General features: G+C 42.4%; 1 protein-coding gene across 1 annotated transcript; it reads left to right on the top strand.

Annotated features, from left to right (window-relative positions):
* Positions 1-1095: 1095 nt before the first annotated feature.
* On the top strand, positions 1096-21114 carry hsf4 (heat shock transcription factor 4; the record flags this gene model as incomplete). The annotated part of the gene is made up of 12 exons (XM_080761040.1): positions 1096-1221; positions 4487-4595; positions 5102-5229; positions 7050-7174; positions 12229-12304; positions 12682-12749; positions 15588-15687; positions 18033-18151; positions 18756-18980; positions 20362-20476; positions 20781-20846; positions 21055-21114. 12 exons carry the CDS (start codon positions 1096-1098, stop codon positions 21112-21114), a joined length of 1317 nt encoding a protein of 438 aa, XP_080617166.1.
* Between the last annotated feature and the right edge of the window lie 1884 nt (positions 21115-22998).

The following is a 22998-nucleotide window of genomic DNA, read 5'->3' as shown; positions in this document are numbered from 1 at the left end:
ATAGGTGGAGCTGGTGAGCTGCACAGCAACAACATTCAGTGAGCAGAGAATAGAAAACAAAGATCAAAGTGACCCGTGGGAACAGAAGGGGCCCGACACAAAGAACAGCTTTAATATATTTCCCTTTACTTTGTTACTTGGTTCACTGAAAAGACGGAAATATCCAAGCACAACAAAATGTAAAAGAAGAATAACTATAATAGCCAATAGTTTGATCAGTTAGTGGTTCGATATCCAACTGGGGCAGAACCTTGCAACAAATTGGTGTTTTATAATAATTATCTTTTTTTTCCTTTTTCTTTCCCCTGCCTATACACTCTCTGTGTGCTATTAGTTGTCTTGGTTGGACAGTAGGCAATTTTCTCAGCTTTTGTGTGTGGCCGCTGTATTGTTCGAATGGAAGAGAATTTTTGGAAGAGAATGGGCTGAGCCTTTGTTGTTTAGTGGGGGGCCAGGGGGTGGGCCTGAATGGAACGTGTGTGTGTGTGTGTGTGTGTGTGTGTGTGTGTGTGTGTGTGTGTGTGTGTGTGTGTGTGTGTGTGTGTGTGTGCGTGTGCGTGTGCGTGTGCGTGCGAGTGAGTGAGTGAGTGATACAGTAGTTTGTGCTGACGCGTGCCTACTGTGATGACAGCCAGTTTTGGGAGAGCAGTATGCGTGTGTGTCAGAGCCAGAGGGCATGGAGGCAGAAATGAGTTAGGCCTACATACAGCAGTAAAGAAGCGATCGAGGAAGGAGGAACGAAGAGGAGGGTAGCACAAAAAGGGTGTCAACTGCAAGGAAAAGTAATAAGAAAGCGTAAAGACGTGGGAGTAGATTGTGTTCGATTTAAGGAACGAGAAAGAAGTGCAGAGAGAGAGCAATTCTGACAGAAGAGGACAAACACAAATACTTATTAACAATGGAATGTCTCAACATGGTCTAACCTGGGATTGTACACACACAAACGCAAACATTAACACACACACACACACACACACACACACACACACACACACACACACACACACACACACACACACTCTCAGTCTCTTACTCCACCTCACACAAACGTTTGGTTTCCTGTTGCGGCCTTGGGGGTCGAGCCGAGGTGGCATCATGCAAGAGTCTCCAGGTGCGATGGGCGTCGATGGCGGTTACGCCAGCAATGTGCCAGCGTTTCTCACCAAGCTGTGGACCTTGGTCGAGGATCCAGATACCAACCACCTCATCTGCTGGAGTGCGGTGAGTTATTTATTACGTTTTTTTTTGTCCTTGCGTACACTACAGTAGGCCTACTGTAACTCAAAGAGAATATGTCTGTGTTAATCTGCTTAGACCTAACAATATGGGTTATCCCTCACATGGTATAGAATTATGTTGCCTGGTTAAACATTAAGGGATAGACTTAACTTCACCCCAAACATTATATCAATTACTCCCCATTCCAATGCCAATCATTTCATCACCAGCTCGCTAAAATAAAAATAAAAATAATAATCCATGAATTCAAGTCTCCATAAATTGACAATATGTACAGTACACTATGTGTGTGTTAGCTTTTACTGTGCAGAGGCTGAAAACACTGTTCCTAAAATAAATTCCTCAGTCTAAAAGTCAAAAGTCTTGTCTGCCACATTGCTTCAAATGAAGTGTAGTCAACAACCTTTAAGCTGACATATAGAACAGCTATTTACTGGCATAATCAACATAGTCATGGAATGACTAGGGAAGGATGCCATTTCAGGGCTAGATCTGATATGAGGCTTATCCAAAAACATTAGAAGGGAATGTGATTTTATTTTTTAGCTTTCTCCTTTAATGGTGTTGCACCTTAAGTAAGTAAGTAAGTAAGTAAGTAAGTAAGAGCTAGGGTAAGGCGGTTCACTGTATTCTGTATGAACAACTTAAACAGCAGCATAACCTCTGATGGCTGAGGTTATGCTGCTGTTCAACTTGTTGATAAAGTGCTCGTCTATTCTGCTTTAAGCACTAGTGCAGGTGTATAGGCTTTTCAAAAGATTTTAGTTTATTATAAGGTTCTACTATTGACCTACGATTTATCTCACCAGTCAAGACTAGACAAAACAGGCTAGGACGATCATTTGACTGTTGATTTGAGTGTATTAAATGTATTGTTAAAGCAAGCATACCAGTAATTTAATCTGTATAACAGCATGTCATTGAGAACTGTATATCTGTATTGCTCACTTGAATGTATACTTGCAGACCTTTCTTTAACAACATAATGCCAGATATGAAAAAGATACAGAACCTTGTATTGACATGCTAGTAATTAAACGTCACTTTAGCTGTGATATAATGGCACATGACTTTTCACATTTTTACGCAGATCATAATGATGAATGTGTTGTCACGTGCTTACATCCTGGCATCATCTCATTCATTTCCATGCAAAGTAGAGATGACCTCAAATAGCAGATTACTGTCAAGTATTATGAGCTTTATAGAGTGGTGGAACAGGCAAAAGTCTGCAATTCAAAATGTAGGCCTACTTAAAGTAGAAAAAGTAGAAAGTAGCCTACTCATTATGCATAATGTCCCAAGTATTTAAGAAAAAAACGTTAGCACTACAAGCTCACAATGCGACGCATTGTGAGCTTGTAGATTGGCTATTTTCAAACGGCCGAAACGTATTTCGGGTATAGGCCTACGTACAGTATATAAATGGAACTATGTTTTGTAATAATAATCTAAATCTACAAATTAACTAATAACTACATTTTTCAAATAATGGTAGTGGAGTAAAAGTATAGGCCCATTTAACTAGTGTAGAAGTAAAAGTATGAAAATTTGAAATGATCCAGTAAAATAAAAAATACCTCAAAACTGTACATAAATACAGTACTTGAGTAAATGTACTTCGTTACTTTACACCACTGTGTGCTAGTTTTGCCACTGGTAGAACAACACACAACATGAATGAAAAAGGTGAAGGTAAGGCGCCCGCTGGCCAGGTGGTCCAGGCGCATGCCACATATAGGCTCTGGCCTGACAGCGCGTTCTGTGTTCGAGTCCCGTTCATGGCGACCTTTGCTGCGTGTCTCTACCCTTCTCTTTCTCCCTCTTTCCTGTCGCCTGTCGGTCTTCACTTGATGCTATCAATGAAGGCAGAAGGCAAGAACAACAAGGCAATTCAATGTGCTTTACAATGATTGTTTTTAGCCCCTTGCCCCCTTCTATGCACAGCTATACTGTAGGTGTGTTTGTTTGTCGGATGGAATGTGATGATTTGATTGGCTGATGTATGATGATAAGAGCGCCCCTCACTTCACACGACGTTGATCCCCAAAATAACGATTGATTACTCCCCTCATGGATATTTGATTTAGTTTTTGTCACATTCCTAAACCAATAATTTGATGTCCAGCAGTGGTTCCCTATGGAGACATACTGTAGGGCTATATCCTGGCCACACCCCTTATGCCTTATCCCTAAACGTATTGCTTTTGGGTTCAAACAAAATGTTTTTTAAAGGTTAAAGCTGTATTTTGATTGTAATCATTGCTACAGTGTTTGTTCAGTAACAGGGGTCAGTCTTTCCAGCTCTTTAATGAAAGAGAAAATATATCTTCAGGTGGGTGGCCAATTTTCAGCCAATCAGGAGAGAGTACCCATTTATCAGCTTTAATTTTGTTCCAGTTTTGTCCCAGCTGTTCCCATTGGCTGCTCATTTCTTTGTGTCATCAGATTGCTCAATCTGTATCCTGTGTGAGTTTTCTCTCCTGATTGGATATTGGAAATTGGTATCCCTGGCCTGAAATTGCATTTTCAGAATAGTTGTTAAAAAAAAGCGGGAGAGAGAGACAAGAAAGAGCAAAGGAAATGCTTAATAACAGGAAATTAGCATACTTATTTTTTTAAATTCTGTGTAATTTCACATTTATTTTACCATGCAGGAATAGTCCCATTGACATTGGGACATAAGATATTGACCCATCTCTTTTGCAAGGGCCAATATGTTAATACAATATAACTAACACAACTGTGGTGTTGTAGTAGGTGGTCTACCTGATCATCTATTGAGAAATGTAGACCCTGGGGCCAGGGATAGCATGAAGCTTAACGTATATCCTCTGGCCCAAATGGGGCCACAGTAGAAATTCACCACTATTGATCACTCAGGGGCCATGGAAATTACGGATTGCAGCTTTAAAACTGATTCACATTCAGTTGCGTACCAGTCCCGTGCACCGAAAATAGCAGATCTACCAGCTCACAACACATTCTGAATTGCGATGCACTGTGAACATGTAAATAATGTAATGTTTTCATCATGTTACACGGACACAAAACAGTACAGAACAGTACAAAAAAGTACAAATCACCTGCTATACTGTATAACTGCAACTGAATTATCATGAGGCCTATGTGAAGATAAATACGTAATACCTAAATAATACCTACAGTATACCTAAAGGTATTGTGTAATTTGTGTATTTCCAATTACAATTAAGGTTTCTATTTCCGGTTGTTCTTTTTCCTTCAGACTGGGACTAGTTTCCATGTTTTTGACCAAGGACGCTTCGCCAAGGAAGTTCTACCCAAATACTTCAAACACAATAACATGGCTAGCTTTGTTCGACAGCTCAACATGTGTGAGTAGATATCTCTCTCCTCCCCTCTCCTCCTCTTCACACCCCTGAAATAACAGGATATCTCTCTCCTCAGCTCTGCCCTCTTCCCCTCTCCTCTTCACACCCCTCAAATAACAGTGTTAAACGTCAGACTGCTTTACTGCTGTGTCGTAAATAGCGCGTGTTTTACATGAGGAACTGTGGAAAAAGCCAGTCCCTCTTGAAAATAAATTGATGCTAGGCTTAAATTAGTATTCATGAATGCAATTGTATTGTGATAAACTCTTATTTGACCTTAATGAATGTGCTATAAAAGTGAGTCTTATTATTTTACTGGGTGTCATTAACCAAAGATTGTTTGACATAAAGCAGGGTAGTAAATGTGTGCAAGTCCTACATTATGGTAATATACAAGCGTGTGTGTGTGTGTGTGTGTGTGTGTGTGTGTGTGTGTGTGTGTGTGTGTGTGTGTGTGTGTGTGTGTGTGTGTGTGTGTGTGTGTGTGTGTGTGTGTGTGCGTGTGTCAGATGGTTTCCGTAAGGTGGTGAACATTGAACAGAGTGGTCTGGTGAAGCCAGAGAGAGACGACACTGAGTTCCAACACCTTTACTTCTTACAAGGACATGAACACCTCCTGGAGCACATCAAAAGAAAGGTATGGACTATGGACGCACACACACACGCACACACACACACACACACACACACACACACACACACACACACACACACACACACACACACACACACACATGTTTATTGGCCGAAGGAATGGGGAGAGAGTATGTTTTGCACTCTGTCCGTGTGTGTGAGTCTGTGTGTGTGTGTGAATGTGTCCGTCCGTCTGTTACCAGCTAATCTCCGGCACCGTTAACTCGGTCCGTGTCAAATTTTGCACGCACACTCCCTGGATGCCAACGATGAACCTCTGCCCCAGAACGGCCTGTTATAGCGCCATCAGGAGGCCGACTTTTGAAAAACTTTTTTTTCCTATTACTCCTCCAGATTCTGTCCAAAAATCCCGCAAATCGTTACACAGTATCTTGTCATGTGTTTAAGACGGATCTGTCCGATATTTCATATTCCATCATAGATGGCTAACATTGGCTTTCAAAGTTTGCAGGATTGGCCCGTTTTGAACAAAAAGCCTAAAAAAAACGCCAACACAAGGACAGCATTGAAAAATATAGCTGTAGTTATTTTTTTGTCAAAGATGTTTTATTGTTGCATTTTAATTTGTTCGAAAATACTTGCCAAAAAAATATTCATATAGCTTTTTAACCATGCAATGATGTTTAGCCAACAATGACTTAATTATTCAAGTTAATATGCTAATGTTATAATATAACTTTAGACAAAATATAAACAAACCAGGGCATGTCAGGTTGTGGCCTCCTGATGGCACTATAATAGGCCAATGTGAAAAGGGTGCCATTTCTTCTTACGCCTTGGATGGCAATTGGATGATTTGAGGCATTTTGTTCCAAAAAAAATGTGTTTAGCAAAAATCCACCTGTTGGTACTGTGTAACGATTTGCGGGATGTTTGGACAAAATCTGGAGGACGCACGCACCCACGCACAAGGACTCACACACACGACACGGACTCACACATGGACGGAGTGCAAAACATACTCTCTCCCCGCATGCCTTCGGCCTGGTGGAACAACACATTTGTCTAAAAATGAAGCCTTTAAAGGCAAAGTGGTGCCTTGCCATATTCTTACTCTTAAGTAGACAGCTTGAGGCAACATCAGATCTGACCATCCGTCAACATTTGTGACGAGATGCCCCGTCATTTTTATTTGAGCGGACTCTCACTTTTCCCTGTGTTTAGCCCAGGTAGAAGAGGTTTTGAGGTTAGGTGTAGGCATAATCTCTGGGAGGGACACACGCAGGGACAGAATCGTGAATCATCACATCCTTGTCAAAATGCAATGTTTCATGTTGCAGGCTCACATCAAACGTTGACGGATGGTCAAATCCAACCCAAGTCATCACCTGTGTGACAGCACACCTAATTGTGTCCATTACCTGTCCATCTGACAATGTATGTGTCCTTGTTTGCTCAATGCATGCTCCTGTCTTAAGTTAGATAATTAGATTAAAAAAAAATCGTACCTGTGTGCATTATATGTTTATCACAAAACCATTTCCTCTGTGTTGACATTTTTTTCTTTGCTCTCCCTTGTGGATTATAACCTTTTTTGTGTGCTTTTATAGCACCATAAATAACGTCCATAAATATGACATGCGCAGCACATGAGTCAGTAGGCTGTACATCTGCTGCTATGCTTATGCACTTTTGTATCTTATCTCTACACGTAAATCTGTAGATATGTAGATTAGTTTTTCTTTTTTTATCTCCTTTCTCACCCCACCCTTCTTCTTCCCTTGCTATGCACAAAAATGAATTTCACCCACTTTTTTACCTTGTAAACCTGTGACAGCTGATTCTGATTTGTGTGTCCTGCAGGTGTCCATCGTAAAGAGTGAGGAGAGTAAAGTGCGTCAGGAGGACCTGAGTAAACTTCTGTATGAAGTCCAGCTCCTCAGAACACAGCAGGACAACATGGAGTGTCAGATGCAGGACATGAAACAGTGAGTCACTTTAACCTGAGGCCAGGGGTCATTGCCATTTGTGGTGGACATGTGGTGGACATCAAAATGATTGTCTACAATTAGCTTCCAATGGTTGCGAGAGGGGCCTATTCGAGGCTATTTCACAAATGTGAGCACTGTTTCAGAAACATGCTTTCTTTCACCAAATTAGCAATACCAACAAAGGAGTCATATGACAATGAGCCTCAAACAGGTTCTGAATACTGTTTGCTTGCAGAATATCTTACAAACAAACAACATGGCCGATTCAAGCCCAAATTGAAAATGCATGTTGAGGGGCCTCTATAGAGCGTCGCAGTCCCACCCCCTTTCATGACGACGCCAGGCCCAGGAAATGAATCCCAATGCATTTTTCCCATAGACATTTCAAAAGGTATTTATTTTAAGACGGTTACGCCGCGGACAAAGCCAACTTGAGTCGTGACAACTCATGACAACAAACACAATATTTTGGACCAAACAAATAATTACAAAGAAGAAAAACAACGAAAAAAGTGTTGTAACCTGCCGTTTTTTTTCTTCTATCTAATTATTTGTTCGGCCCAATTTTTTGGTTTGTTGTCATGATTTGTCACGACAAGAGTTGGCTTTGTCCGCGGCGTAAACGTCTTTAAATAAATTACTAATTGAAATGTCTATGAGGAAAATTAACGGATAATCATTTCCTGGGCCCTGGTAGGGGGCGGGACTGCCCGCTCTATAGAGTGCACCTCCAAAAGTGCTTGTGGGCACCTTAAACCGCACGCGGTATAGGGTATAGGCCACCCAGACTAGCACAAATGCACTTCACTCTGCGTATAGCACCCATTTCTAGTAAAACTCTGTGTTAATTGAACTCCCAGAATACTTTTTCCAACTTTATTTTGCCCAAAGATAAAGGGCAAAAATGTATGATTCATCGTGGCATTCATCATTGTCTGAGCTTATCCAACGGAGGGCAGGCAAATCAGCCGCTTGGCTCTGATGCTGCCTGTGTGTGAGCCAGGTTGAATAATACCATTGTCAGTTGATAATGTCTATGGCATATACAAATAGCCTTATTTATTCAAATGGATGAACAAATAGGACTCGATCAACAATACCACACACATATAATAGAATATGTATTATATATATAGAATATCTATGAACTAAATTGCATAGTCCTGGTGCAACAATTCCCTGACAGTGTGGGAAGTGTGTTGGCTTCGAACCAGTTACCAGAAGGTGTGTTGCTGGCTGTGCGATAGATCCACTTTTTGTTACCACCACACTCTCTGACATTTACAAAAGTACTGGGTGACACGGCACAAACACAAACATCGACAAACATCGAAGGCTGGATAGCTGAAAGGTTTGTCCTTTCAACATTATAAAGAAATGTAGAAGAGATGTAAAGTTAACTCACTCTTGTCATTGAGTGTGGCCCATTACTTCTGTAAATTGCGTTTGTAAAGGTGTGCCTCATCCTCGTTGGTACACAGCCATACTGTGAATTTCTGAAGGTCGCTGCCGTTTTCCTCTCTGCGTTTTGCTTCCTTTGCACCCAGATAAAGGCCACCGTCTCCTCAGCTGTGAATTCTAGTGAACAGCCTATAGTTTTTCCATGTTTGGCATGATAAATTGCTTTAAGCCGGGAGATCGGAACGGTGCCAGTAGCATGGGGTAATTTAGCTGCACTGATAGGTCAGCCGCCATATAACCCAGAGGAAGGTTTATCGCCCATGCATTATTTGTATCTCTCCACCCACCCATGGTAAATACAGGCTGGGCATGTGATAAATTAACGAGAAACCGAAGAGGACACAAATAACCATGACTCGTCGGATGAATCTGTGTTGCTCTGGAAGTGTGCATTGCTTTTTGTCTGGAGATATAGGAATATAAAGTGGCATGCAAACAAAATGTTAAACGGTAATAGATTACACCAAGCCAAGTTAGACTCAGTTCCAACAGGATGACTCATGATGCTTGCGGCAGGGATTAAGAGAAATCACGGATTAGACGAGCTCCTTCTGTGCGTGTTTCCAGGCCAACAATGCTAGTTCTAGCCTGGCAGTCAGAGCATATGACATGAGGAAGGTGTTGATACAGGTGGACGCCAGGAAAGCATGCAGCAGCCCAGATGGTATCTCAGGGAGAGTGGTCAAGGCCTTTATTGGATCGTACAACGAGAAGGGACAGGAAACGGGTAGAACGAGTGACACGTTTGGTAATCAAATCAAATGAAATCAAGCATTATTATCTATATAGCACGTTTTAATACAAATAAGATTGACCAAAGTGCTTTACACAATAAAATCAGAAACATCAGAAACATGTATGCATATAAAATCAAATACATCAAAACAATTATGCATGATGTGCACCCGCATGGCAACAAGACATGAATCAGATCAACGAACAACAACGAAAATCAGGAATTATCAAAAGCCATGTAGAAAACAGATGAGTCTTAAGAAGAGACTTGAATCGAACCCACAACTCGCTGCCAGGCTTCATTAGAGCCTATACAGTATGTGCTATGGGCCTTAATCACTTGGCCATCGGTGTCCCTTCACCACTATATTCAAGCCCTCATAATATGAGGTATATTATACCCAAGAACGACTATCCAGGCGGCCTGAATGACTACCACCCAGTAGCACTGGCTGGCTGTTAAACTGGCTGACCTGGGACGGAAACGTTGGCTCGAAGCGTTGGCTACTAGCGCACTAGTAAACGTACATTTTGGAGCATCAATTGGTGTGCGGACGGTCGGTGCGGACTCTATTTATTCTCATAGCAGTTATACATCTCCACCACCCTCAGCCTCAACACGGGACTGTCTGGAGCCTAACTACTCCCAGGCTTTGGACGTCCCTCCCCTCTCTACTACAGGATGTATACACATGGCAGTGTTTGAGCAGAGCTAAAAGGCTTCTGAATGACATACACCAGCCCCGCAATTGACAATGGTTTCATGCCACTGAGGTCAGGCAAGCACCTGCGTTGGCACATGGTCACCACAGAGACGTTTTTTTTCTTTATTTTTCTTTCCTTCTCAAGACATTAAAGTTTAAACCATGCACATCATACCACATACCTGCTGTGACACATGCCATCTTAAAACTGACAGTAATATCCAAAAGCTTTTCTTTTCAAGAGTGAAGATTTACCCACTGAAATAAACATAGTTATAATATTGCTGCTCAGCTTGTGTGTCTGTTAAATTAAATAAATAAACAAACTCTGTGAAATTCAAATCTGCACTTAGCCTATATACCACGACATTGCAGTGCATGCCTGAATCCATTCAGGAAAAGTAACTGTCCACTGTTGAAATAAGAAATAAGACCGGTAATATCCTCATGATCATCACAATGAACTTTTACTAAATTCGTTTTTTTGACAGACACCTGTGTGACGTGTATTTATATGTGTATGTGCATTTTGCGTACAAAGTACAAACACATGACATTATTTGAACTGTTATGCTTGTGTTTGTCTACACTATGTAAGGATTAAGCTATTACAGTATGTACACAAGACAAGGCTACAAATCTTTTGAAATAATAGCAAGGAAGGATTATTTTGTGAAAATGTAATTAAACTGTAATAGCAGTAAGTCATTACATAATCCTTGGCACAGTGAGCTGCGATGTATTCTTCTCAAATTAAAACCAAAACAAAACAAGCATGACTAACAAAATATCAATTAACACAATTATACCGAAGGAGAAAATAGAGTTTGAATTAATGGTGCTTGAAATCTCCCATTATTGGGTGCACATTTTAAGGGGCGAAAAACGGAGAGCACATGCAGGAACACCTGCCGCTAACGCCCCTCGCCCCCATCCCCCGACCACCACTAAGTTTGAACCAATTACTCACACCTGATTTATTTGTCTGTACAGCCCATTGTTGCTACACGTAACCACAGTGGGCCCATTGTGTGGCCCTGCGGCTTTGTGTCCATATTGTAATTGCATTGTTCATAACGAGTGAAGAGAATGTTCACCTGCTCACCTGACAACTGATGGACAGGTGTGTGCATGTGCGTACGTACGTACGACCGTGCAGTTGTGGAAAAATATTCTACTTAAGTAAACGTATCGATAGCCTTTACTGCAATATAAAAATACTCTGTTACAAGTCAAAGTTTGGTAATAAATATTTACTTCCGTAAAAGTATTAGTATTTGCCTGAAATTATACTTAAAGTACCAAAAGTTAAATAAATCATTATGCAGATTGTCCAATTTCACGTTTTCAAATGTATAGAAATCTTTAGAAAATAGCATGCTACAAGCTCACAGTCACAACACGTTGAGAGTTTGTAGATCGGCTATTTTCTAATAGCCAATGTTTGAATAGGGTTGAAGTGGTTAATGTATATGTTTTTTTTTTAATAATAATCCAAATCTACAAACTAACTAGTAACTGAAAATTTCTAATAATTGTAGTGGAGTAAAAGTACAATATTTGTCTCTGAGATGTAGTGGAGTAGAAGTATTGAAAATTGGAAATGCTCTCCAGTAAGGCAAAGGCAAAGCAAGGCAAGGCAGTTTTATTGTATAGCACATTTCAACAACAAGGTCTTTCAATCTGCTTTGCACAAAACAGTAAAGTAAAAGCAGAAAAAACCAATTTTACTTACAGTAAGTACACACAGTAATTGTCCACCACTGCATGCGTGCGTGAGTGAGTGAGTCAATTCTGGTAAATCTGCCAAGAACTGTTGGCCACAGGGAAAGACAATGCCGATAATGAGCTGTTTAACAACTTAAAACCTCTATACTGTTATATAGTTGCAACTGTACTTGGGGCGTTGTTTTTTCCCCCCGATCTACACCAAATCTCTCCACCAAAAATAGCAGATCTATGCTTGTAGATTGCAACATGACGCATTGGGGGAATGTTCCCCCCAAAATGGGCATGCTGCATGGGGTTCGAGTGGTTAAATATATTGATCATAATAATCACCTACAGTCTGTAGGTGATTATTATGATCAATATATTGAGGCTACAGACAGTATTATAACTTTATGACACCTATTCTCTCCTCCCCTCCAGGCAGAATGAGGTGCTGTGGAGAGAGTTGGTCTCACTGAGACAGAACCACACGCAGCAGCAGAAAGTCATGAACAAGGTGCGAGTGTGTGTGTGTGTGTGTGTGTGTGTGTGTGTGTGTGTGTGTGTGTGTGTGTGTGTGTGTGTGTGTGTGTGTGTGTGTGCGTGCGTGTACACTTAGTTCAAACATAATATGTTACCTATGTGATTGTAATCAGTGTATTGAAAGTGAATTGATTACATTACTTGGGTACTAATTACGTGTGTGCGTGTGTGCGTGTACACTTCAAACGTAATATTTGTAACTATGTGATTGTAGGTAATTGTTGTGATTGACATTGGTTAAAGAGTGACTGAGAGAGAGAGAGAGAGAGAGAGAGAGAGAGAGATAGAGAGAAGAGGGCGGGGGGGGTGATCGGGTGCTGATTCATGCTGTGCCTCTTTTTTCCTTGCCAGCTGATTCAGTTTCTGTTCAGCCAGATGCAGTCCAACACACCCAGCTCTGTGGGCCTGAAGAGAAAACTGTGAGCACGCACACACACATACACACACAAACATGCACGCACACACGCACGTACACAGTAACACATCAACAATAGTGAGACAAACAGGGTCAGAGTGGAGCAGAGGGAAGGGCTAACTCAGCTGACACACTGAACAAATGCTGTGAATGGAAATGGCTGCTGAGTCAGGTTACACACACGCACACACACGCACGCGCACGGACACACACACACACACACACACACACACACACACACACACACACACACACACACACACACACACACACACACACACACGGTCACACACACGCATATTCACCAATGAAGGCACAAATGGGTGCATGACCCCGCTGTTGTCTGTGTGTGAAAAGTGCTGGCTCAGCGCTGTCACTGTGTCAGGTGATTGGTGAATCAACCCCAGCAGTGTGAGAGAAGGCAGCCTCGCTCACACACTGGCTGGATTTGAGTGCTACAAGACCTCTATAGGCAGTTACGCATTTTAGACCTGGGAACGATTCTACAAATGTCTTCTAAATCCTGACAGTTTTCTGAAAATCTGAAAATCTGAGCTTGTAGATCTGCTATTTTTCAACAGCTAAAGCATAACATAATGCTATGAAACAACAAAAGGGGTCCCCGCCCAGAATGGGTTAAACATTTTAGAAAGGAGATGCGTGACGTATTGACATGATGTCTGACATGATTGTCTAATTCGTTGTCTACTTACAAAGACAACGAGGATATAACATAAAATTATGATCAACATTTTTTATTGACTACTTAATCCCCTATATACGTTGTCATAATTATGACAATCAGCTTAAATTGAAGTGTGAACAGAAAGGTACAGTAGTCTAGCTCAGTGGTTCCCAAAGTGGGGTCCGGGGACCCCCAGGGGTACCTGAGGGAGTTCCAGGGGGGACCCATCTATTTTGTTCATGTTCATAAAGTGCTAAAGTGTTTAAAGCAGTGGTTCCCAAACTTTTTCATGTCAAGGACCCCCAAATTGACACTACTTAGCCCGTGGACCCCCATTTGAAAAGATATGCCAGGGACCCCCATAAGAGAAGACGTACACATTTAGACGTCTACATTTAGACGTCTACATTTAGACGTCTGTATACATTTAGACGTCTACATTTAGACGTCTACATTTAAACGTCTACATTTAGACGTATACATTTATTTGTTATCCGTGTTGCGAGGATGAGGGGGTACCTGGAAAAATATCTACCCCAAAAGGGGTACCTGGTCCAAAAAAGTTTGGGAACCCCTGGTCTAGCTGATAAGGAGAGGGAGCAGGCTGGAAACACACTCAAAGCTGGCCTTGCTGTTACGCTAAGAAGAAGTCAAAATCTACACACTTGTTTCTAGAGCTCCACAAAATACTTACTTTAAAAATGGCAATGTTTCGACCCTTTAGGTCAGTGTTTTTCAAACAGTGGTCTGGGGACCACCAGTGGTCCTTAAGGGGGTTGTAGGTGGTCCCCAGCTAAATTATGAACATTAATTTTCGTAATAGCCCGGCAGCCGAGGTGGACAGGTGGGAAATTTGGTATAAGTCTTTTTTATTGGCCTAAAATATTGTCTATATACTGTACATACATTCATTAATCCACTTATTGCTGCCGGCTGTTAGTATTGGGCAATCTTTTTTTATAGGGGTTTCTTGTGACCCTACCATTAACATCCTATGGCAGGCAAAAATGACAAACTTTCCTTTTGCTTTAAGTAGAATGTGACATGTCAAACTAGGGGGTTTTCATGATTCTGAATCCATTCCAAACATTAGTTTTGCACAAAATACACATGTGATGATTGGGCCCAAAATGGGCTTTTAGCCCAAGGTGTGTATTTTGTGCAAAACGAATGCTCTCAAGAGTTAAATTGTTGTTAAACGTCAATAATTGCCTATAGCTCTAGAAACAAGTGTGCGGATGTTTCGTCCTCCTCCTCTGTGATGTCTGCCTTGATGCCTTGACATCCAGCAGAGAAGAGCACACACTCCTGTCCGCGTGCTTGCTGTTATGACGCAGCCCTTCTGTGAACCACCTAAGGTCGCTGTGTTCAGACTCCAGGTCTGAGGTAGAGCCGGTCGTCCAATGATCCCTGGGTCGGCGGTTCGAATCCCGGCTCCTCCTGTCCACATGTGGACACGACACTGAACCCCACATTGCCTCCAATGAGTCGGTCGGTGTGAGCTTGCCACCATTGGTGTGTGAATGTGAGGACGCTGGCCTCGACTGTTCGAGGCCAGTCGAACATCTTAAACAAAACATGTTCCAAACAAGATTGGTGTGTGTAAAACATTCCTGCACACTACAGTGACCTAACAGGACATGGCATTTATATGTACGAAGTAACTCAATTTACAATTTAAGCATTTAGCAGACGCTCTTAATCCAGACTGAGCGATTTACAGTAATTAAAGACAACACAAGGTAATACATCAAATGCATAGAAATATAGTCATCTAATGTAGGATCAGTAGAATATACAAAGTTAATCGATAATCTGTACATTGAAACTATAAACACTATAGGATGCCAGGTCAATAAGGACCTGGCATCTGTCTACATACTGCTATCTAAATTAAAATGTTAGCCTTATCTGTATAAGCCCGCAAGGTCGTTGAGGCTAGGGCAAGTGCTACGAAAACACTATACAATATCTACAACATGTTAATAGTATGAATGATATCAAATCATTTAGTGTCTCGGTGAAGGAAACACAGGCAAAACAATAGATTAAAACTAACTGTAGTACTGTATACTGACACCGTGACCGTCCATAGACGAATCAGGAATTATCCAATACAATGTGATTTGTTCTTATCTAATCACTGATATGCTACAGGCCCCTGATGTTGGACGATGGCTCACCCAGCCCTGCGGCCTCCAAGTTCAGCCATAGTCACACCATGGAGCCCCTCCACGAGCCCTTCTACATCCAGTCGGTATGGAACACACACTATTGCACTCAAAAGGGAAATTAGCACAGCTATTAGCTGACTATACTTTTGTTTAGACTACTACTGTACTTTAGAGCATGGTTATTTTACGATTAATACTTTTTTGTTGTTTTTGAGTGGTGCAACCACTCCCTTACGGAGCTATGTGTGTGGGTGGGTGGCTGGGTGGGTGGCTGGGTGCGTCTGACCACGAAAACAACATGGTTGTTTTTCACCACCTGTGCGCAACCTAACACACACACAAACACACACGCTCATATTAACTTATATGATGATTTCAGGTGTGCCAGTATAGTACAGTGACAGTACAGTACAGTACAGTAGAGGGTACACACTACAGAGGGACCCCCACACAGTAACTCTGTCATTTCTCAACCGTTTCGGACGTGGGGCGGCTCGCCGGAACAGGCCTGGCCCCCTGGGCGCGTTCCCGGTGGTCTGGATATTCCGGGGAGAGGCACTGTCAGTTCACAATTAGACAGTGCCTCCTATAACCCATTTTAACTGATAGTCTACTTTGTTAAGAAGTCTGAAAGATGTCACAGCACCTTGGCCTGGCCTGCAGGGCCTATGCTGTGTATATGGTGTACTGCCCTGTGTGTGTTTCTCCCACAGATCATGTGGGCGTCGGCCCACTTGAGACTCCTCATTAGGTGCATTAGGAGCACCTGATCAGTGCTCCTGAAACCCTATAAAGAGGGCTTGCCAGCCATTCCCAGCTGACAAAGACCAAACATTCACAGAGGGTGCACTCAAAGCAGTTCACAGCACGTCACTCAATTCATGCCACGCTGCAAGCTTGTACATCTGCTATTTAAAAAGAATCTTCTCTTCCCTGGGTCCGTGACACAAAACATTTTCAGATGGGAATCTGTGGCCAAATCCACTTCCTTGGCATGAAGAAAGTTTGAGAAACACTGCTTTAGAGTACTTCATACCTCATTCACCAGTGTGTATACGTAGTAGGGTGTAGGCTATAGAACAGAGTCCCATTAAATGTATTACCTATAGATCAAGTGTGTATACTGTGTAGTATAATGCCCTAATCACACTACATCGTTGCACAAAAGCATCAAAAGTAGCAGATCTGCAAAGGTCGAAACTGATTTTGAGCTGGTAGATCTGCTACTTTTGAATTTTAACTACAGTTTTGGACATAATGAGGTTTCCACCAGACAGAGAAGATAAACTATACACCGGTATGGGAATTCAAGCAGCAAGATGTTGTTATAGGACAACAAAACCTGAACCCCAAATCGGCTCATGGCGTTGATCACCCGTGGGCTGTTATGGTCTGTGGTTGTGCATTTACAAGAGATTGATTTTATCTGGTGGATGCAAGCTGAGTAGAGTTGTAAAAAAGATCAAAGTCAGGAGAGTGAGACCAATAATTATTATGAAGTGACTTTGCACCGTTATTGCAGTTGGTCCTTGCATCGACACTAGAGGGAGACATTTTGTGTCAGACAATGGACAAGACTACAATGTTTTGGTATGATCTTGAGCCTTTTGATTGATTGATTGATTGAAATATATATTAACGGTTTTCAGAATTACAGTACATTTCAAGCACAACTCAATACAAAGACTGTTAACTGTGAGTGGATGACCCAATAAAGCATTACACTTGTTTACAAGAGGGTCCACTGTGTTCAATTCATCAAAACATTTAGAGATGTACAAATAGACACTATATAGTCAAAGAACAGAACAGGAACAGAACAGGAATTCATCATAAAGGAGGTAAAAGGGGAAAAGAAACATATACAGTGAGGGGGAAAGGGGTGGGGGGGGGGATTTAGATTTTACAGGGGCCAGTTTCGAATTGCAGCCGTCCGTATAGGTGCCCTTTAGAGCAGTTTTGAAGGAGTCAAGGGATTTGGATGTCTTAATGACTGTTGGTAGGGCGTTCCACATTTTGGTGGCATTGGAGCGAAAATAATTTAGTCCCTTGTTTGTGCCGAATCTGGGTTGCACATGGTTTGTTGCACTGCTTCTGGTGTTGTGGGTGTGGACTTCGTTAACATTAAGTTATTTAGACAGGTGCATGGGTATCTTGGTGGTGTATCGAATATTGTGGACCAGACAAGATGCAAGATGCAAGTATTTGTTGTCTGCAAGATGCAGACAACAAATACAGACAACAATGTTACACCAACCAATGACTGTTTGTGATTAATTATGTCCTTTATACTCTACAATAGAGACTTGTAAATGTACAGTCAGATCCATATTCAGTCTAGCCTGGTGGGTAACAAGCAAGCAGCACATCAACTCTTGTCATAAACTCTTCTCTCCCTTCGAGTCAACTTTCTCTTCTTGTTCCTCAGCCATCCAATGAAACTGCCTCTTGCTCAAGTGGGGGGCTGTCTGGGGGACCAATCATTTCAGATGTCACTGACATGTCCCAGCCAAGTATGTCTATCCAGATGCAACCTGAGGAGACCAGGTGAGTACAGTAATACAATACAATACAATAATACGTACAATGTAATCATCCTAGACAAGTAAAATGTCAAAGAGAAAATGGGTACTGTATAAATTCCCAACTCACAACTCAACTGAAGAGTTGAATTCAGTTTAATAGCTATGACTATAACAAGTAAAATATATAACTACTGCCCTAGAGCAGGGCTTCTCCACCCGTGGGTCGCGACCCCTCGGGGGGTCGCCAAATTATTTTGGGGGGTCCCCAGATTTTTAAAAAAATACACTTTTTTCCCTTTTTAGAAATGTAGAGTTTACATAGTACACATAGTGCATGCATAAACTTTCCCTACTGATTATATCTGGTTCCAGTATTTATTTATGATAATTTCTCTATTATTAAGGTTATTGTAGCGGTCAATTTGTATTGGGGGTATAGGGAGGGGGGCAGGGTGGGGGTCACGAGACATGGCCAAAGCATTTACGGGGGTCCCGAGCCAAAAACGTTGAGAACCCCTGCCCTAGAGGACCTCCTCTGAGGCCATGGATAACCTCTCTGAGTCTTTGACCTATATAGGACCGGCCTTCGAGGAACACTGATGAATAATATGGCTTTGCATCCATAGAGATAAGTGCGCCATGCTGATCAAGGAGGAACCAGTGAGTCCAGGAGTGAGAGGTGGAGGGAGAGGAGGAGCAGGAGCAGAGGCCGTAGCACTGGCCGCCTCCTGCGACGTGTGCTCTTCAGAACCCCCCGTCCTCCCGGTGGCAATGGTACAGTCCGTCCTGGAGGGGAGGGGTTCGGTGGCTTCCCTGGGGGAGAGGCGGGGCAAGAGAGCTGCTCTTGACAGGTATATAGCGAGCTACATCTAATCTAACTATTAATTCTATAGATGTCTGTCTGTGTGTCTGTCTGTCTGTCACTTCCGTAGCGCTGCGTAAGACTGCTGCTCGCTTAGGCTTCGTACATATCAGACGAACATGCTCTGTGCTGTCTGTTTTATGGCCGCCTCAATGCTTTTCCAATGGAAGTCACGTGGTTTGACCAAACAGTTGTGTGTGATGGGGGGAGGGGGGGGGGGCAATCAAACACAAGTGTTTGGTCAAACCACGTGACTTCCATTGGAAAAGCATTTGGGTTTCATTGCTCTGCCTGAAATACAGGCAGAGCACAGCACAGTTGTTCTTTATGTGTGTACGAAGCCTTAGGGATCCATCTCCAAACGCGACAGCGCTTCGGCGCGCCTCTACGGCCCCTCGCGCAACATTACCCTGTGCTCTGACCTCAAAGTACGCTGCTTATACATACAAGTACCAAACATGTGCTTGCACCGTCTTATTTTACTTCATTTGTGCCACAATCACCTCCTAGCATCGTGCCACCATTTACAGATTACAGATGCCTGACGGGAAGCAAGTAACTGATATAATGGGTTTCTGTGAAACGTCCTCACCATGTTATCAACAGCTCATTCTGCTACGCCACTCTTACTAACCTATATAATTCCGCGTCAACACTGTAGCAGAGGCTGTAGCACTGGCTTCCTCCTGCGATGTGTGCTCAACACCCCCCCCCCCCCCCACACACACACACACACACACACACACACACACACACACACACACACACACACATAATTATGTCTGTAGGCATGTGTCCAAGTGTTTATTCTTGTCTGTGAAAATACTGAGGCTATCATTCTGCTTGCGTCTGTGCATCTGCATGTGTGTGTGCTGCTGGGTTACAAATGAAAACAGCTTGTGCTCATATTTCCTCTGTGATGTCCATACATTAGTTGTGAGCGGCCTGCAGATTGCATGCAGGGATGCCCAAGCCGAGTAAGGCTAAATTCTGTTCAGTGACTGTTATAATTGGCAGTCGCCACATATGGAGGAGGCGATGCTTCCTGTAACCGTGATCTGTATCCTGAAATTGTTGAGTTTTCCAAGCCTATTTTCCAAGCCTTGTTTGTGTTCAACAATTTGTTGTTAAATGTGAGCGCAAATAGGCCTAAAGGGGTGTGTGTGTGTGTGTGTGTGTGTGTGTGTGTGTGTGTGTGTGTGTGTGTGTGTGTGTGTGTGTGTGTGTGTGTGTGTGTGTGTGTGTGTGTGTGTGTGTGTGTGTTGTGCGCGTGCGTGTGTGTGTGTGTGTGTGTGTGTGTGTGTGTGTGTGTGTGTGTGTGTGTGTGTGTGTGTGTGTTTGTGCGCGTGCGTGTGTGTGCGTGTGTGCAGGACGGAGGTTTGTGATCCAGCAGAGAATGTAGACATGAGCCTCGAGGATCTGCAGCAACTCCTACTGAGGAGCCATCAACAGAACACTGTGGAACCTGGAGCAGCTGCTATGGATGTCAGTATGCACACACACACACACACACACACACACACACACACACACACGCACGCACGCACGCACGCACGCACGCACGCACGCACGCACACACACACACACACACACACACACACACACACACACACACACACACACACACACACACACACACACACACACACACACACACACACACACACACACACACACACACACACACACGCACACACACAAAAGCTTGGCGCAAGCTTGTATAATGACTGTAATTTCTTGTTTTATAATCCTTCTTTCTTTCTTTCTTTCTTTCTTTCTTTCTTTCTAGCCCTTCAATCTAAACCTGCCTTTGACTGAGTGGAACTTTACAGAGATGGAGTCGAACCTTAAATCAGTGAGTCCTATAATGCATGATACATGCTCCATCACATGACGTTGTGGCACCCTGAAAATAGTGTTGTTGCATTGCGTGAACTTGTCGATTGGCTATTGTGGCGCGCAACACCTTTCAAACACATCCTTGCAAAATGTTACCCTCTGAAGTACAGTACAGTACAGTACCTCTGAAGTACAGCAAGGACATTTAAACTGTCTCTCTATAGTACATGTTCCAGAACCAGGACCCAGACGCCTACCCAACCGCTGGTTGTGAAGAGCAATAATTGACCAATCACGTGCCTTGATACTGGTAAGCAAACCACGTGATTTCAGATTAGGTGTTGGTGTGAAGAAGTGGACATCTACATAAGGAATTCTGTAGAGATGCACGATATTGAAAACTCTGATAATATGCAGATTCAAATCATTATTTATATATTATTTGAATTATGATATGATATGATATGATATGATATTATATATTTATTAATTAATTATTTATTTATTTTATACTTTTACTCACATGTTGTGAGTAAAAGTGTATCTACATGTTCTCTGCTACTGAGCCCTGTCCGTTTCTGTGTATCTACATGTTCTCTGCTACTGAGCCCTGTCCGTTTCTGTGTATCTACATGTTCTCTGCTACTGAGCCCTGTTCGTTTCTGTGTATCTACATGTTCTCTGCTACTGAGCCCTGTCCGTTTCTGTGTATCTACATGTTCTCTGCTACTGAGCCCTGTTCGTTTCTGTGTATCTACATGTTCTCTGCTACTGAGCCCTGTTCGTTTCTGTGTATCTACATGTTCTCTGCTACTGAGCCCTGTTCGTTTCTGTGTATCTACAGGTGGATATATATGCCCAGAGAATGGCCATCATACTTCCTTGTCTTCTTATCCTCAGGCTACAGAAGTAACCACAGCCCTTCAGAGACTCAATAGTGTTGATTCCACCATTCTGGCATATTGTGCAATACCTATAGACAAGACAGCAATTAACAGCCACCAAAGTTCTTATTTTTGAACCTCGACATCTCAAGTCCTGTATTTCTCGGTCACTGACTGTGTGGACCAACCATCAGGTAGCTCTGTGGGCATGGAGGACAGAGGGTGGACAGATTTGGCCGGACACTGCTTTGGAAACGTCTTCCTGGCTCCTATGTCTTTGGAGAAGCTTTGGAATTATTATGTCTTCCATCACTGACGTTGAGCGTTTCAGTGACGGGACAACCTTGATAGGCCAATCGGCTGGACACCACGACCAACAGGAACGCCTTCTTCCCAGCGATGGGAAGAAGTTCACCCAGGACTGGAGTGACCTGTGATACTTATAGAAGCAGACCAATCATCTAATATGATGACTGCACTCACCAAACGTGGGGTTTGTGATATGAAAAGCACTGTAATTACCAGATTCCATTAGCCTTGACCATTACGCCTGCTGGAGAGACTGCAAAAGCTGTGCCCCTGGCTCCAGTTTGTAAGCACTTTAGTCTTTGTGTGAGCGAGCTTTTGCTTGTAGAGCTGAGACTTTTTCTTTCTATAAATAACATGGTGTACTTATTTATTTTTATATATATATATATATATATATATATATATATATATATATATATATATATATATATGAATAGATATAGGCCTACAGTAAAGTATTACAGAACATGTTACGTGCCCAATTTTGAGTCTGTTTAAAGACAGACCATGGGCATCTCAAATGCTACCACGCCGGCCTCTAGTGTTGCAAGAAAAAAAAGGGTGTTCTTTTGTAAGGAGCTAAAATAATGGATTCGAAGACACAATCCACTGAGATGCCTTTTGCTCTTGGCTTACCATGGTAAAGATAGTGGTTAAAATAGCACCAATTCCCAACTGTATCTTTGCACAGGTTTTCCATATAGACATAGTGTTACTTCTCTTCTGTCCATTTTAATGTGAGGGGTCAAGTAAATAAGAATATGGATTTCTCATTCGACAAAAATTGTGAGGACACCATACATTTGCTTTTTTGCACAATTTGTATCACTAATTTCCTTATTTATGGCAACAGACTATACTGTATATTTTCTCTTTGCGAGCGTGACCAGCATTTCATCACCGCGTTGCCAAGGTGAAATTGCATTCTATGCTGTTGTATACGAGAGCCACTGGTCTGTATAATCGGGGTTGTTT

The sequence above is a fragment of the Protomyctophum bolini genome (genome assembly GCF_963924005.1).
Source record: "Protomyctophum bolini genome assembly, chromosome: 4".
NCBI lineage: Eukaryota > Metazoa > Chordata > Actinopteri > Myctophiformes > Myctophidae > Protomyctophum > Protomyctophum bolini.
Note: the sequence above shows the minus strand (reverse complement) of the source record. Positions and strands in the feature narration are given on the sequence as shown.